Source organism: Channa argus, chromosome 5 (genome assembly GCF_033026475.1).
Source record: "Channa argus isolate prfri chromosome 5, Channa argus male v1.0, whole genome shotgun sequence".
NCBI classification, from domain to species: Eukaryota; Metazoa; Chordata; class Actinopteri; order Anabantiformes; family Channidae; genus Channa; species Channa argus.
The window spans coordinates 14,601,640-14,618,059 of NC_090201.1; the positions used below are offsets into that span (position 1 = coordinate 14,601,640).

The 16,420-nt window shown below is 37.3% G+C and overlaps 2 protein-coding genes across 12 annotated transcripts in view; one reads left to right on the forward strand and one right to left on the reverse strand.

Annotated features, from left to right (window-relative positions):
- The first annotated feature begins 559 nt into the window (after positions 1 to 559).
- Positions 560 to 7,367, forward strand: eps8l3a (EPS8 signaling adaptor L3a). 6 transcript variants are annotated; one of them, XM_067503931.1, is made up of 20 exons: positions 560 to 699; positions 1,162 to 1,246; positions 1,355 to 1,428; positions 1,525 to 1,589; positions 1,675 to 1,833; positions 2,227 to 2,376; positions 2,460 to 2,524; positions 2,599 to 2,717; positions 2,812 to 2,966; positions 3,084 to 3,189; positions 3,325 to 3,398; positions 3,518 to 3,592; positions 3,717 to 3,862; positions 4,035 to 4,197; positions 4,351 to 4,394; positions 4,471 to 4,567; positions 4,670 to 4,774; positions 5,316 to 5,401; positions 6,246 to 6,378; positions 6,500 to 7,367. In XM_067503931.1, exons 2-20 carry the CDS (start codon positions 1,182 to 1,184, stop codon positions 6,509 to 6,511), a joined length of 1,893 nt encoding a protein of 630 aa, XP_067360032.1. In that variant the 5' UTR covers positions 560 to 699; positions 1,162 to 1,181; the 3' UTR covers positions 6,512 to 7,367. The 6 variants fall into 6 exon arrangements, with proteins under 6 accessions (XP_067360032.1, XP_067360033.1, XP_067360034.1 ...); XM_067503932.1 differs by having other exon boundaries at positions 1,176 to 1,246; XM_067503933.1 differs by having other exon boundaries at positions 1,181 to 1,246.
- Positions 7,368 to 8,751: 1,384 nt separating this feature from the next.
- Positions 8,752 to 16,420, reverse strand: part of ampd2a (adenosine monophosphate deaminase 2a) — a 28,375-nt gene continuing 20,706 nt past the window's right edge. For all 6 annotated transcript variants that reach the window (XM_067503939.1, XM_067503940.1, XM_067503938.1 and 3 more), the window contains 14 exons: positions 16,043 to 16,154; positions 15,700 to 15,886; positions 15,288 to 15,429; positions 15,109 to 15,198; positions 14,870 to 14,999; positions 14,469 to 14,663; positions 14,245 to 14,376; positions 13,987 to 14,150; positions 13,504 to 13,630; positions 13,248 to 13,411; positions 13,005 to 13,125; positions 12,051 to 12,224; positions 11,795 to 11,905; positions 8,752 to 11,572 (listed from right to left, as the gene is read on the reverse strand). In XM_067503939.1, coding sequence (XP_067360040.1) covers positions 11,339 to 11,572; positions 11,795 to 11,905; positions 12,051 to 12,224; positions 13,005 to 13,125; positions 13,248 to 13,411; positions 13,504 to 13,630; positions 13,987 to 14,150; positions 14,245 to 14,376; positions 14,469 to 14,663; positions 14,870 to 14,999; positions 15,109 to 15,198; positions 15,288 to 15,429; positions 15,700 to 15,886; positions 16,043 to 16,154 — 2,083 coding nt within the window. In that variant the 3' untranslated portion in view covers positions 8,752 to 11,338. The remainder of the gene's footprint in view (positions 11,573 to 11,794; positions 11,906 to 12,050; positions 12,225 to 13,004; positions 13,126 to 13,247; positions 13,412 to 13,503; positions 13,631 to 13,986; positions 14,151 to 14,244; positions 14,377 to 14,468; positions 14,664 to 14,869; positions 15,000 to 15,108; positions 15,199 to 15,287; positions 15,430 to 15,699; positions 15,887 to 16,042; positions 16,155 to 16,420) is intronic.

A 16,420-nucleotide genomic window follows, 5' to 3' on the forward strand; every position in this document is an offset into this window, starting at 1 on the left:
CATAGGTTTAACAAGCAGTTGACAAACACAAAAAACAAAAACAACTTGGGCACGTTGCTGACATTTACTTTTTGACTTAATCTATTCTCTAACTACTGTTCATTCTTTTTGAACCCAACCATAGTTTATGTGTAGAAAGAGGCATCAGGGAAGAAACGTGAAGAATAAAAACTGTACACCAAACAGAGACAAACTTGAGTAGATTTAAAAAATAAAGACAGTTTTACAAAGTGGGTAACAATATCAAGCTTGCAAATGAGCAAACTACTTGTTTCTCTTTAGATCAGTATTTGATTCATTATGAACGTACGTGCTGGAAATTTCTATGGTAGACCTTGATCACTTTTGGGCAAAATCTGTTGAGTAGTTGGAGAGTCAGAAAATTTTGGCACAATATTCACAAATGTACAAATTATACAATGTTGATAGGGCTTGGAAGTTATTTATAGTCTTTTCAAGGGTAAAGTGATTTTCTCCATATCTGGTAACCTTTGCTCAGATGAGATACCGCACTAAAGATCTCACTCGCAAAGATTATTTTGCTACTGGCAGCGGACTTTGACCTTCCGCTTTATGAGGAAGTCTTGAGTGTATCATGACGCTGACTGAGGACAAGATTAAAATATCAGCTTTATTTGTGCTCCAAAATAAATAATACAGAAGAAAGTAACACCAGCTTTCGCCTGCTAGACATCAAAGGTGAGAAAATGATAAAGAAAACTAGAAACTGAATAAACTGAAAAATAAGTAATTTGTACTAAAGGGTCACTGAGAGTTAGTGTGTCAAATTTCCATAATCGTTACAGCAAATTTATGACATCTTTAATTTGGATAGAAAACTTCCTGGACACTTAAATATTCTTTATTAGTGATACTAGATTTGTCTTGAACTTGTTATTTTTATTGTTTTCACACATCTGTTCATACAAATAAGTAAGAATGTCAGCAAACCCGTCTTTAACACATTCAAACAGCACCATGAAGACGTTATAACTATGAGTTCCCACCAATTTGTTTAATGTTTATCATACATTGTGAAAAAGTTGTCTCTCAAACTTGTATTACCTACTTTAGGATGCAGCTTCCTAATTAAGCTCAAACTGAAACTGGACATTAATCACATTCATGCTGTCTGTAAATATATGATATGTGAGAGTGCAGGTGTGTTGGCTCAGTACAGGATGTTCAGAAGTGACAGTCCCTTCGGCAACGACACCAGCAGCTATGCAGGATCATTCCAGTCTAAGTATGCTCATTATTTTATGTGACTAATAGATAGATTGCTTGTTTCATTCATTTATGTATTAGTAGGTAGATGATCACTATTGTAAAATAGTTGCATTCATCTTGACAGTGGATATTCCACTATGGATGAGGTGTCATCTCAGATATCGGGTCTGTCGAGGCCTAGTGCAAAGTCAATTTACTGTAAGTTAAAACAGGTGTAAAAAAAAATACACCTGATTACATGTCTTTCAACTTAATTTTTAAATAATGCAGATTTTTTGCTTTATGCTTCAACAGTGCAGAGGAAGGAATATGCAGCATCAATGAACAAGATGATGGAGAAATTCCAGTACAGAGTGGAGGTACTGTTATATCATCTCTATCCTCATGGGGCCCATTATGAATGATCTCATACTTACTGTTTCTTTTACTGCCTCTGTGCTGCAGCACTTGTTCAGCTGTGACCTAGATGGGAAGGACTTAAAAAGTGTAGCAGACTGCGTGGAGCGGCTGAGGCTGCTGAACAGCATGGGTCGTGTGTGGGGTCAGAACATGCTGCTGGAAGTGGGTGGTGCCAACCTGCTGCTCACAGATGTTGAAACCAAGGTAAACAGCATCACAGGTGGTCTCTTGGAGATTGTTTCTAGCCACAGGGCTGACTATGGCAATTATGTGATCAGTTATATTCTGTGGCCTGTGCACATCTCAACTCCACAGAACACCGATGGGAGATTTTGGAGCAATGCGTTAGTCAGCGTTCTCCACCACACTGATAGAGTGAGCTGTTCTGGAGGCTCGTGGTGGTCCAACACTTTTGAATTTTAGACTTAAGAACACACCAGTGTTTACTTGGAAGTTGTATGTGTAGAAGCCAAATAGAAACAGGAAAAAGCACAACCATGACAAGACAAAGAACCATTTGCTCATATTGTCTGTGTTGGTAAAAGACCAACAAACATTACTGATAAATTCATATTTCAAAAACTAACCCCTTTTTAGGAAGAGTTGGAGACCATGGCTCTCAGTGACATCGTGGAGATAAAGGCCGTGCTGGATGCTGGAGTGTACGACTCGCTGCTCACAGTGTCAGTAAATCCCCCCCAAAAAAAGATCACCACTGTTTTCATGTTCCAGTGTGAGGATGTCAGGGTGAGAACAAACCCAATGACACAGCTTTTATCATAGCTAATAGGGGGTCAGGAATAAATCTACATATGTCTTTCTGTTTACAGGCTGACCATGTTCAAAAGGCTCTGTCACAAGCACTGTCACGCAGAAGAGAAGATCCAAGCATTAGGTAAAGCTTTACAGTAATGTTGCTGAACACATACTGCACTTGAAGCTTTACTGATTTTGCCTCTGTTTAAGCAGCACAGCAGGATTTATTGGTGCAAGCGAGGGAGTGAAAAACATTTGTCATGCTGCAAATACCACTGAACCTAAAGAGCAGAAACCTCCACTTCACCCCCAGTGGGCTGCTCCTGACTATGGTATCTGACTGAACACATAAAACCGCTGCACTAACAATTAATCAAGGATTCAACATTAAGCAAAGTTTTCCATTTTTTTCGTTTGCACCTATAGAAGAGAATAGTATTATGGAGCCTGAGCTGGTGTCACCTAAGGATCAGGAGGAAGTTTCAACTTTCAGACAGGAGGCACCATCACCACAGTCCTCCAACACTGAAGAAAACAATGTGCCTCCTTTACGCCCGTACACGGAGTTTGATAGGAATATGGTGAGTGTCCTTGATCAGACAGGAAATTTGAAAACTCTTACTTGTGTTCCCAGAATACCTGTTTGGTAGAATTTAGAAGAAGCATCAAACATGTTTTTCTTCTTTCTTTCTTCACAGGATATGCTGAATCACATTTTAAGCGACACTGAAATCTTTGTTGGACAGGTAGCTGCAGTAGAAGCTAAAAATGCTAAGAAAAAGAAGAAAAAGAAAAAAGGAAAAGGTATTTTAATGAAGAAAATCAGCTGACACACTGCATATATGTTAGGTGTCAGTGACCTGCAACATTGTTTATTAGAATAAAGTTGCAATAGATCATAATTTGTGCTTCATCTTGTGTACACTTCGATTTTCTTAGTCATGGAGGGCATGCCCTCTAGAGAAGAATTTGCAGCGTGTCTTCACAAGATTAAACTTGGTTTCAACCTTCTGGTATGTAGTTGGTTAGTAATCACATTGACGCTATCAATGTTATTCCTTGTGTAAATGTATAGTATGTGTAATGGGATTGCTGTTGAAAGTTACAAATAAATCTGTGTTTATTGTGACAGGGGGAGCTCAACGGAAAGATTAATAATCCTAGTGCTCCTGAACTGGTTCGCTCCCTCTTCTCCTCATTAACATTTGTAAGTCACTATAAACACTTACATCAGAATAATTATAGTGTATTGATTTACAGGACTTAACGTACTCACAATCATTCTGCATTATTATTATCATTGGAAGTTTAATGATCATTTTCCTCACAAGGTGATATCTTACTGTCCTGAGGATCTACCACCAACCATTGTTGCGCCTCTCCTGAAACCTCAGAGCATCCGTCTTATGAGTGAAGAAGCCAGCATAGAACAGGATCAGCTGTGGCAGTCTCTTGGAGACCCCTGGAACATCCCCAGGTGGGACACCAGACATTGTTAGAACTACAATAATAAGCACTTGCTATAGTTATCTTTACAAGAGTAAAATCTCAGTACACCTCTGCTTGATTTTTACATTTACGTTCTTCTTTGGGTTATGTGTATGAGACTGCTTTGTGTATGCACTGTACGAGTTTCACAATGTCACCAGTACCCAGTGGCCAGAGGACGATGAGGATATTCCAACATACACTCCAATGTTCTTTGATGGGTGGCAGCCCAGTGAAGTAATGGCAGCCCCTGCATTTAGTGAACCCGTGAGCAGACAACCTGCAAGGCAAGCGGAACTACTGATGAAACCTGCACCCAGCCAGGTATAACGTCACATGAAACAGTCAATTTACCATAAGCAGAAAAGACGGGGAGTTTGTGTGCAGTATGATTGGCCACATGATTGTAATTATATTTGAGTTTATTGGAAAGTAGGGGAAATACACAACACATGATAATTTCTCTTTCCTTTGCAGATTCCAGCTAAATTGACAACACAACACCCCTCACAAAAAGCCCGGTATACAAGCACACAAAGTGTATTTTTATACGAATATCATCAAGTTTCTGATGTTTGCTTTTTTTAAAAATTTCAGCTCAGGTGAATCAAAACTGTGTCATATGCGAGTTACAAATGACTTCATTTCAAGAAACCACAGAGAACTAACAATCAGAAAAGGAGAAATAGTTGAGGTGATTATCAATGACATGAGCCAAGAACTCTTGTACTGTACTGTACTTTCTAAAGTCCAGTAATTCTTTGGTACCATTACTCTATGCTTTGTTTGTCCACAGCTGCTGGACATGTCAAAGCAGTGGTGGAAGGTGAGGAACAGCAGGGGAGAGGAGGGTTTTGTACCCAACAATGTCCTGGAGCCTCATGATAAACAATCCAACAAGGTGAGTGTCACATGGCAAAAAATACAAGAACAGCACATATTTTGTTAAATGTGCAGCTGCAGACAACCTCAAAAGCTAAAAACTTCTCTGAATACAAATAAGAGATTGGCATTTTGAACAAATGAATACACACAAAGCCCTAAAGCAATGTGAGTCATGGCAGACTTTTGGTTGTCTCAGGAGCACAGGCAAAAAATATTATGGGCATCTGATGCATTCCAGAAGGCTCTGTCTGAGACATTATCTAAACAACTGTACTCCAGATGCACCATAGAGGGTGCTTCTGTAGCATTTGTTTGTCCTTGTGAGTTGAGGAAAAGTCACCACTGGAGCAAAAATGTAACCCAAAAAATCTCATATGCAAATATGTTCACAACTATTACTAAATGTTTCTCCATATGCAAGCTTTGTGATGATTCTGTATATTGTGTAGTAAGGCTGTGGTAACAAATAATACTTAACTATAAACTGTAATACTATACTATAATATATATATTAATATGTATTGCATTTAAGTAAAAAAATCGGTTCTTTGTCTCAGGAAACTGTGAGTTCAACTGTTCTAACAAGAAAGTCCAAGCCTGCAGATGTGAAAGCCTGGCTGGAGGACAAGGGTTTTAGTAAAATGTGAGTACAATCAGTTATTAAAGTTATTACTAAATGAATGAATCTAGAAAAAGGAAAGAAATGATATGAACATTACAGCTATGGTTTTTAGATTTAATTTACCTTTTATCATATAGGTATTGCTTTGCACTGAAGTATAAACAATTCAAACCTAACAAATGTAACTTACAGCAAATTCACAAAATGTTGGGGGAAAATAGTAAACCTCCACTGTCTTTATATGGAACAAAAAACTAACCAGATATTCTTGGTAGCAGATTTTCCTTCTGCATCTGCAACATTTACTAAGAATGTAACTTTTTCATGTACATCTTTAAAGTCAAATCAAGTCAGACAAAAACAATTCTGTTTTTGCACTATGAAGGGGCATCACACTGATTTTCCACATGCAGCTCAGTTTAATTATGACAGGCAGTACTACTCAGCCCATACAAGGCCTTTTAAAATGTTTTCTGTGGTTCTAAAGGACGTTTTCCAAAGTTCAGAGACCTGGTAAAAATGGCCCAGATATCAAGACCTTTAAAATAAATTTGAAATTGTGGGTTTCGAGAAATGTAGGATAGAGTGTTTTGGGAGCTTGATCCATACAAGAGATTACAAGTATGGATATATTGACCTCTGTTGCATTAATTTTGTCTGTAATGAGCTCCCACATTTTGATGACGTGCAATATAATATTACTATAGTACCTCTTCAACCCTTGAGCGTAATTTAGTTTTTTTATATGTGTTTTAAAATTTGATTTCTGTGGTAGCTTTAAAATAAAACTGGCATGTTACTGTTTAGAAAAGTAGATAACACATTTACTAGCTACAAACAGATCAATATTAAATATGTATTGCAGCACTGTGCGCTGTCTTGGTGTCCTGAATGGCTCCATGCTCATGGGCATGACCAGGGAGGAACTCAAGTCAGTGTGTCCAGAGGAAGGAGGGCGAGTCTTCTTTCAGTTACAAGCAGTCAAGTCTTCCATGGCTGTAAGTAACAAATAACTGTACAGCATTGTCTCCACTGTCCAACTTGAGATTTTGTTTTACTATTAAACTGATAAACGCTGGTGTAAACATATACACTTTGTTTTGTATTTCAACACCCCAGGCTGCCAGCTGAGTGAGACCAACAAGAGGACAACAACACTTTAGGGACAGGCCACCAGTGGTTAGAAAGTCTAAGTCTTCAGATATAAAAGTGAGTTTACGTTTAGGGTAACATGAACATAACTCATGGTTTCCTCTGAAATATTGCCACATTCAGAAGAAAGGGCTATTTACTGCATCTCTTAAAATAGATGTTTTTGAAAATGTTTATTAGTTATTGTAGGTTATTCTGTTTTACTCAGAAAAGTGAAAAAATAAGTTCACAATCATATGTAAGTAAAAGTATATCAGACAACTTATCCATTAGTACTACACAGATGACGTATGTCTGTGTGAAGTCAGAGAAATTAGTGCCTAGTCCATGCAGTCAGAACCTGTAAATAATAATAATTATGCCAAGCACAATACAACAATTCAGTGAATAAACATGCTTTATTTTGTTGTTCAGATATTACATAAGTACCTCATCAGAAGTATTTGAATGTGTAAAATGATTAAAAACCATTTCAGGCAGTAATATGGTTACAAGACGATAAGCAAAAAATTAAAAAACAAGATTAAAATAAAAATGTGAAATGAACTGACAGTGTAAAAACAAAGACAAAACTAAAGCATATCTTAACTGCACACTTACATTTTTTTATAATTGCACATTGAAATTAGTACACAGAAAAAAAAAACAAGCTGATAATAGTTTTCCATCCAAATCCCTCAGTTGCTGAAATATTAGAGACATTACAAGGTTTCTATCCTATTCTGTCTTCTGTGAATCACTTCTTTAGCAGATTATACAAAATTATCAAAATAATGAGCAGCGATTGTGGCAATCAACTGAACTTAATTATAAACAAGTTTTTTAGCAGAAATAATCAATATTAACTGGTTAAAGCTTGTAAAGATTTGTTGACTGATGTTTGTTTTCTACGAGAGTAGACCAATTTGTTTTTGTTTTGTTTGGGGTTTTTTTTTTTGGGGGGGGGGTCTAATGTAACTTTTCACCATTGTTTAGTCAGTATTTAAAATAACAGAGCTCTCCCTTTGCTGAGGACAACACAGTTTTTAGAGAAGAGGACTATGCTGTGAGTGCACAGAAAAGTGGCTCTGTGGAGACTGTAAAAAGCCATCAGGGAAAAAGAAGGTGGACACAAATACATCAAATAACCAGTTGTAAAGCTATATGTCCATCAGTTATAATGTATCACAGCAGCATGCACTGTCATAAAACACAATTTAACGGAAATGATGCAATAAAGCTGAAATAAGTAAACAGATATATACTTTGTGCTTCAATCTGTGGACCAATGATGTCTGGATAAATCAGTGTAGACCACAACCCATCAGTAACCCAGCTCAAATAAAAAAGAGGAAGGACTTGATATTTCCATGTAAAACAAGAAGTGGATTAAGTCTTGTAGACAATAACAAAAGTGAACGTAACCTTTATGGATGCATAAAAAGGATTTGGTTTTTTTTGTTTTTCATATATCATATTTGTTTTATATATATATATATATATATATATATATATATATATATATATATATATATATATATATATATATATATATATATATATACATATATATATATATATATACATATATATATATATATACATATATATATATATATACATATATATATACATACATACATACACACACACACACACACACACACACACACACACACACAAGTGTGTGTCTGCCTACTATAGAAACAAACTTTGGTTTGAAAGAAATGAAGTAAGTATTGATCAGGTGCCTCTCTATCATGCATGTTATTCAGTACACTAAAACATACTAATAATAAACATGCAGAATAGATACTTATATATTGTATGTGATTAACAAATGTAAATTACAAAACTCTATTTTCATCATAATTCTAAACCAAAATGATCCAGAGCAACAAATCTTGACATTAGTATATTCAGAATATAAATGTCTCATCTGTATATCACCTTTAAAAAAATACACTTTTCAACAATCACACAAATATGGAGCACAACTCCATTGCATCCCACTTAGAAGCTACTACACTCTTCTTTAATAAAGATGAATCTTTTGTCCTAATCATCTATAAACCCAATATCCTAACATTCTTTAAATAAAGGCTGATATTTTCTAACTGATTCTCTTCTTGTCTTGTCTTTGGACAGTAAAGTCTAGGTTTCAGAAGAATGCTCACGGTTTGCTGGGAAGTTGGGTTGTGACCAGTGGCAGGCAGAGTGGTGGGATAACATGCTAAGTGTTCAATGTGAATATATGAGGCCATTGAGCCCAGGTTTATTAGAAAAAACGCTACAAGAACCATGCAACAATGTATGTGCAGCATGGTTTGCTTGTGTCGTCATGGCAAACAATACAAAGCTTGCTGTGATATTCACTGCAAATAGATTTTAGACTCTGACATGGGGCAGGAGTCCTGAACTAGTTAATATGTTTAATGTTACAGCTTGCTGTAAACACCCTTTTGTCTCTTGCAAATCCACTATTGAACCAGGCATGCAACACCACTAAAAACAATCAACTTTCATCCTCAAGCACAGGTAAAAGCTATTTTACACAAAGCACACAGCTGGGTGGTTTTAGTTCCACTGGTGTGGATATTAGAAAACCATAAAGGCATACTTCATTCTACTTAGGAAAACATAAAGGGAAAGACATTATACGTGGAAACATTTTGGAAAAACATGAGCATACCAAAGCCACTGCAAAAATCAAAAGGCACTGTGAAGTCTTGGATTAGTGCATATGTACTCTGCACGCAAAGAGGGGAAAAAAACTCCATGACTAATTTTTCACGATCAGGGTCATAAGGATCCATACCTTCCATATCTTGATGGCCACCATGAGGTGATGGAAAGGGTGTTCTCCTCTGAAAATGCTGAATTCATTCACACATTCTGTCTGTGGATCTAATTCACCCCAACACTCCAACCCACCATCATCTATTCCAAAACCTGTCAGTCATTGCTAGTTTATGTGAGGCTAAAGCAAACTAGTTCATGGAATGTTTGTAAACCATCACAGGAAGCCATATCTTCTGTGTGAATCAATATCACATGTGAAACTACACTGAGCACCATATATGGCTGATGTGCACTGCAGCATCTAAACAGCAGCTCTCCCCTCTTATAGGTCTCCTATTTAACACTACATCTGTAATTCTTCATTACAAGTTGTATAATAAAGAATTATAGAATTAGAAGTATCATGAATATCATCATCAATAAGTATCATGTCAATATGGTTATAATAAGCAGCATGACAAGTGGGAGTCAAGCAACATTCAGAAAAGATTTGTTATTACTAAAGTTTAAATGTGCTGGTGTTTGTGACTACTACAGAGATACTACAGCCTAAATAATGAAAACATATCACAAAATAATGGAAAACATCTTCCCGATTACTAGATGGCTTTGGCAGGAAAGGATGGAAAGTCAAATGCATGAAATAAAAAATTAAGAACACTGGGCCTCATTCCCCAATATCTTAAGTTTTTTCTTAAATTTGTTCTTCAGAAAAGTCTACGTCAGATTCATGATGTTATTTACAGTAACTGCAGAAATTGTTCACACCTGTGTTCTTATGATGATGAAAACATCTTCTAGATGTTCCAATTTAGCATAGGTAAACCTCACCAGTGCCCATAAATGGGCGTAACACAGCGGGGCCCCGTGCAGACACAGTAGTCTTACGTAAAAACTGAAGGGAAATATTTAGAAAGTCAAGAACAGCCACAAAAAAAAATCTAAAGAATCGGACTCCAAACGGCACAGAAAAACTTTTGAAGTGAATGTTCTGCTGCAGGAAGCCAACAGAAAATGAGCTTTTAGATTCAGTAGAGTCAGCAGCAGTTCAGGATATAAAATAACACACACGCAAAAAGATAAGTGATGAGCTATTTTTCTTTTTATGGATGCTGCATCTAGAATGCTGCAAAACTGATGAAGTCTTCTGGAGGACAGGCTTGCCCGGAGTTGACTCCGCCTGCTGTCCAATGCCATGAATAGTCGGGACACACTTGTGGCGGTGGTGGCTGTCGGAAAAGTGGTACACCACATTTCATGGTGTGATGTAAATTATGTTTTATTATAGTTTTTAATTATTTTTAAAGACCAGAAATGTTTATAAAAATATTGATAAAAACATAATGTACTATAAATTCTGTAACAATAATCAAATGTATAATTGAAAAAAAAAACTCAATACTTAATTGATTTGCGTAAACATGTCAGCAATCATCTATGGGTTTAGTCTTTATTGTGTAGATTCCGTTCTCACCTAAGAGAAAATCCCACATAAGAAAAAACTGGTACGTGTCTTCATAAAAGCTATTTAACTGGGATTTAAGAAAAAATTGTTCTCAAGAACTTTGGTGAATAAGGCCATTTGTCCTAAAGTGTCTTAGGTGCTGAAAACATTCAACCTACTGTTTTCCTGCTATACACAAAATCCCTGGTTCAGGTTATTCGTGCTAACCTTCTTCATGCTGACTGAGCCTGAACATGTCAATAACATGAAATGAAACAGAGACTATAAAAACGAGTGGGGTGAAAACAAAATATTTAAAATGTTTAAAAATAGTATGGAGTTAGGATGGCTCAGAGAAAACACACTGGAAAAGCTGAAGTGCTCTGGCTGCACCGTATCCTTGGCTTTTCGATACCTGTGTAGCTGCAAATGTGCAATATACTTCTAAAGTTTCGACTGGTGGTTTTTATTCTGTAAGTCAGATGAACAGCAGATTTATTGTCATGCTACGTGTCTTCAGTGTCATGCTGGGTGGACAAGAGGATTAAGAATTTACAATACAAGATAGAATGATTATGATTTCAGCGGCATCCCAGCAGAGGGCCCATTGACAGGGAGTCCTCTTCATTAATAACAGGACATTTCATAATAGTGTCCACCTCTTCTGTGCGCACAGCCTGAGTAATGAGATTAAGCTCCTCAGAGAGCGTCTCACTCCGGTATGCAACACGGATATCTGGGAGATTGGTGCGACGGATATCATTGCTCTCAGGACCCTCCTTGGAGCAACTGGGTCCCAACCAATAGCTTTTGACCTGGAATTATGGGAATTACATGAAAGCTCAGGTAGGAGAGAAATACAGAAGAAAACACAGTGTCTGACTGCGAACTAGAAAATGAAATAAAAACTAAAAATGTTTTCCTTGTTTTTTGATCTAAATTGAACCATGCATTTGGAGAATCATTACACCCCAAGTGGTTAAACAAATTAAACAGCAATTAAATGCAGAAATGAGAGGACCTTTAAAGTAATGTACCTTGTGTGAAAACCCACTCATGAGGACACTGTTTCTTGCCAGCTCACACATGTCACAGGAACTTAGTTTCCACACCTGAGCAGCAATGCTGTACTCCTCCATCAAAGGCTCCTGGGCACAAAAAACAGCACATAAAAAACATGCACACACACCTGAAAACAATGTCATTTCAACCCAATTACCTCTTATGTTTTTTTTTTTTATTTCAATTTGTCTTTTCAATTTAGGCCACGTGTAAAACATCCTTAATATTGACCTTGGTGAAGTGGAACTGAAGAGGATCATCAGTGGACAGAGACACAACAAGGCCTCTAGAGAGGTACTCTGGCAGCGGGTTGCGGTGGTAACTTAGGAACAGGCTGTTGTTACTCAGTGGTGACATGGCAATGCCAATTTGAGCCAGGTAGTAAAGATACTGCAGCACCGGGGCCTGAGAGAGGTCATGAGGCGAAGAGACAGAAAAAGTGGTACAGTAAATGCAGTTGTGAGCCACAGGTATAGGTTGGTACAAGAACTTCTTGGTACAAGAAGTCTTTCACTTCTTAAAAGCAGTAAATCGGCTGTGTTGCTCAGCCTTGCTGCATAAAAAAGCTGCACACAATTAAGCGTGTCTGTCACACAAATTAAATGGTAGTCTCTGTCTTTCATTTAACAGGAGATACAGTACTATTATTAGTAGTACTATTGGTCATCTTCTATATTATCATACAGATGTTTTGTTTTTATTATAAGATATAGATTTATGGTGTTTTAATTTATGATTTTATTGAAACCGGAATTTTGTTTTCTGCAGTTCTGTAATCAGTGTTGGTTAACAAGGATGACCATGCTGTAATTACTATGTTTTTGATTTTTTTGAATGCAAGTCATCATTCAAGGCCAGAGGGAATAAATCATATGTAACACTTCTCAAAATGTAACGTAGTCCCAACGCCTAGAATTGTTACTACAGTTGCCATAGAGTTTACATAGCAGTGCTAACAAAATAGTGTTTCATTTTCAAGAATTCATGTTTTTAACTTTTTTATGTCATACAGCTCTGCAAAAAGCGCCAATTTAAACATGAAATCTTTTAACAAGCTTCCCAAGGGTTTTGCATTCAATTGTTACACAGCCATTAGCCAATATTTGTAAAACTTTTCTTTTTCAACAGATCAAAGCCAAATATCTCTATAGCCTGGTTACAAATAATTCAGCATCCTATCCTGACCTTTCTGAGCAGCAGCCCATGAGAGATGTTTTCCGATAACATGAAACCTGACACCAGGTGGTGGATTGGCCCTGCCTCACCACAGTGAGGTCGTAGGACAAATGTATGGAAGCCTCGCTGCCTGTGTCGGACAAATGAAATAAAACAAACATTGTTAGTAAAATTTCATGTAATGGTGGGTTATGTTTTTATTAATTATTATGTTTAAATTAATGGCATTTCATGTGTCTAGCTTCTGCATGCCTCCGCAGGTGGTTGAGTACAGTCATGTTGGCATAAGTATAGTAGAGGTAGTAGGAGTAAGGTGGGTTGTCTTCTTCTGTCCAGTTGGCTGGCAGCGGACTGTCAAGATTGAAAATGTGGTGCTCAGATTTGGATTCATCATCAACACTGTCGAAGCCTACCACCTATTAACAAGGTTGCAACATGTAAAACAACAGTTCAGTCAGTGCCTTTAAATCTAAATCAGCATGAAAACGTCTTGTGAAATGATGCTCACATGCTCCAGGAAGAGATGCAGCTCAGGGTGACTGCAGGGGTTGACAGTGACTTCGAACAGAGGCATGAAGATATTCTCCAACATCTCCTGGAAATTAGCAAGCTGCTTCTTTGTGCGGTACACATCACTGAAGAGGTGACAAACGGATAGTAAAGTTTTTTGACAGAAATCATTACCATTGGTTTTTGAAATAATATAATTCATTTCAAATGTAGGTTTAATTGTAACAGGCAGGACATTATAATGTATTTTCTTTTTAAAAAGAACTCATTCATTCATTTCAGTGAATAGCACTCATAATAGACTACTCAAGTGTGAATATATGCTCATGGAACAGATACAGAGACATAACCCATGCAAGTACTTGATACACAACTTGCTATGATATTTATTTTGGACTGGTCTTTGCTGTCATAAATTTAAAATCTGGAGTTTATATGTTGATTGAATGTAAAGCATGTTGGAGAATGCAGGAGTACTTACAACAGACGGGGCACCTGGATAAGCCAGCGCACATTGTCAGAGTACACTCGATGTTTTACAGCCCACTGAGCCAACTTGTCCCATTCATCTCGGGAGCGTCCATAGATGGAAAGACGTAGCTCAGAGTTCTGGTACTTACTCTCCTCCAAGTCAAACATCACCTCCTGGACAGAGAGACAGAGGATATTGATGATTACTTATTACTTATGTCACTTATTTGGAAGAGCTAAATAAAATGATGCATGTTAACTTTCACACCTTGATTATGTGAGCAAAGTATTTTCCTTCCACACAGTTGTCAGTCTTGATGAAGATCTCTCTGAGGATGGATTCTCCAATGGGGTTGTATTTCGCATTAAACTTGTCAAACCGATGGAATGTGTTACGATCCTGATAAATATAAAAAAAACGTCTAAGGAAAAAATCTCTTAAAATAAGTTTTTGTTTTTTTTTAATTTTGTAAGGCTGCTTCCATTTCTCACCGCATGCATGTCGAGAGTGTCAACACTGAGGTCAAAGGCTGTGAGGTTCATGCTCTCAAACACCTCCCTGAGTGTCTGACCTCTTCCATTCTCAATGTGAACAATCTCATCTTGGCATTTCTTCATGGCCCTCTTGATGAATCGCAGCAGGTGCTTCTGGTTCATGCAGGATGATGCATGAATGTGTGTATCTACCTGCAGGTCAGAACAGAACAGCAACAAAAAAGAACGTTTCGTTCAGATACGTATGTACATGACAATGCGGCTGTTATGTGGTGCAGTTGCAAAAAGTTAAGCTTTTAAATTAAGTCATTATCAAATCATCACATCAATTTTACAGAAAATAATACTGATTGATCTATTAATTAAGTCAGCAACAGCTTCCACATGTTTGCTCTTGCCTTTCGAATGTTGTAGAAGTCTCTATGAGGAACCTTCTTCTGAGCTGCTAATTCCTTCAGCTCATTTAGGAGGATGTGCATCTGGAACTTAGAGCTTAGGTACTGTAGACGACGGTAGCAGAAAGACTTCCTGTGGACACAAAGGATAAACAGAGGATACACAGACATATTTTGTTTAAAATAAATACTGAACAAAACAACAATATTTGAATAGTAAATTCTGCCGTAGAAAAACTCACACTGGCCCGTTGATAATGAGAGCCATCATAACATTCATGTCTGCGATGTACTCCTTCAGGTCGGGATATGGCAGGTCCAGTTCAGTACTTCTGCAGATGAAGAAAGCATCAATGTAATACAACTAAATTAGCTTTTTCCAATGATAATCTCGCCCTGTAGGTTAGGGTTGAATTTATACTTGTCCATGTTGGTCTTCTTGGTGTAGACATGAACAACTCCTTCCTCCATCTTGCACCCATATCCTGTGTCTGCCGGCATATTCTTGGGATCTTGATTGTCATAAGGATGTGTCTCTGAGGCAGGCGGGTGGACAGGGGCATCTGGGAAAACGGGGTTGCAATTGTTCAACCAGGTTTCCCATGTACTACATTCCCCGTTGCTAATGTACTACATTAGCAAAATGTTTTATTTATTTATAAACCAATACACAACAAACAAAGCTATAACTGTAATTAAGAGAAACGCTGAGTAGAATTAAAAGATTACAGACAAAGAATACAATTGTTTAGTTCTTAGAAGCCATTTACAGGGAAACACTTTCTTTATGTCTATTTGTGATCAAATGTGTGGTTGATGTGTGCATGTTATACCAGCATCTACAGGGGTCTCTGGTATGTTATCATAAACTCCCACATCCAGAGGCTTTGTCCCAAGGCCCTGTAGGGCATGAGCCGTGGTCTTACAAAAGGTCTGCATGGATCGGTACATGTACTTCTCCCGAATAAACAATGCCTTCACCACACACTTAGCAGCATCTACTAGGTCAGTGAAGGGCACCTAGAGGGATTTTAACACAGGTAAATTCACACACTGCAGGATTTATTTTATTGGAATGGTGATTTGACTCATGGTTAAAAAAATACATTAATTAATAACAAAAAACAAATAAACACGAAAATCATATGGTAACACGTAAAAAAAAAAGCTCCTTACTCCACACTTTTCCTCTCCTGTAATTGAAACCCGCTGGTACTCTCTCTCTATTGGCATTGCCATTTCCATAAAGCCGTTGTCAACCGTGTCCTCGCTTTGCTCCTTCATTGCCCTTAAAGAATATCCACAGAGAAAACCAGAGATTAAAACAAGAAAGAGGCAGGTAGAGGAAGGGGATGAAGACAAAGAGATGGAAAACATGAATAAAAGAAGGAAGTTTGGTGGAAAAATGTTTTAGGAATTTTAATTTTTGGGAAAATAACTTTTGACAGTGTCCCCCATTAGTTGCAGTTGAGCATTTTGACCACTTAACTTAATATATTTTTTTAAATGCTGAAATCGATCACATTTACAGCTGCTGAACCAAATATGTTGAAA

Excerpts from the sequence above, each read along its gene's own strand:
- eps8l3a (XM_067503931.1), top strand. The coding sequence starts at position 1,182 with ATGTTCAGAAGTGACAGTCCCTTCGGCAACGACACCAGCAGCTATGCA. Across the intron at positions 1,590-1,674 it reads AATTCCAGTACAGAGTGGAG|CACTTGTTCAGCTGTGACCT; the intron begins GTACTGTTATAT and ends TCTGTGCTGCAG. Across the intron at positions 4,395-4,470 it reads CACCCCTCACAAAAAGCCCG|CTCAGGTGAATCAAAACTGT; the intron begins GTATACAAGCAC and ends TAAAAATTTCAG.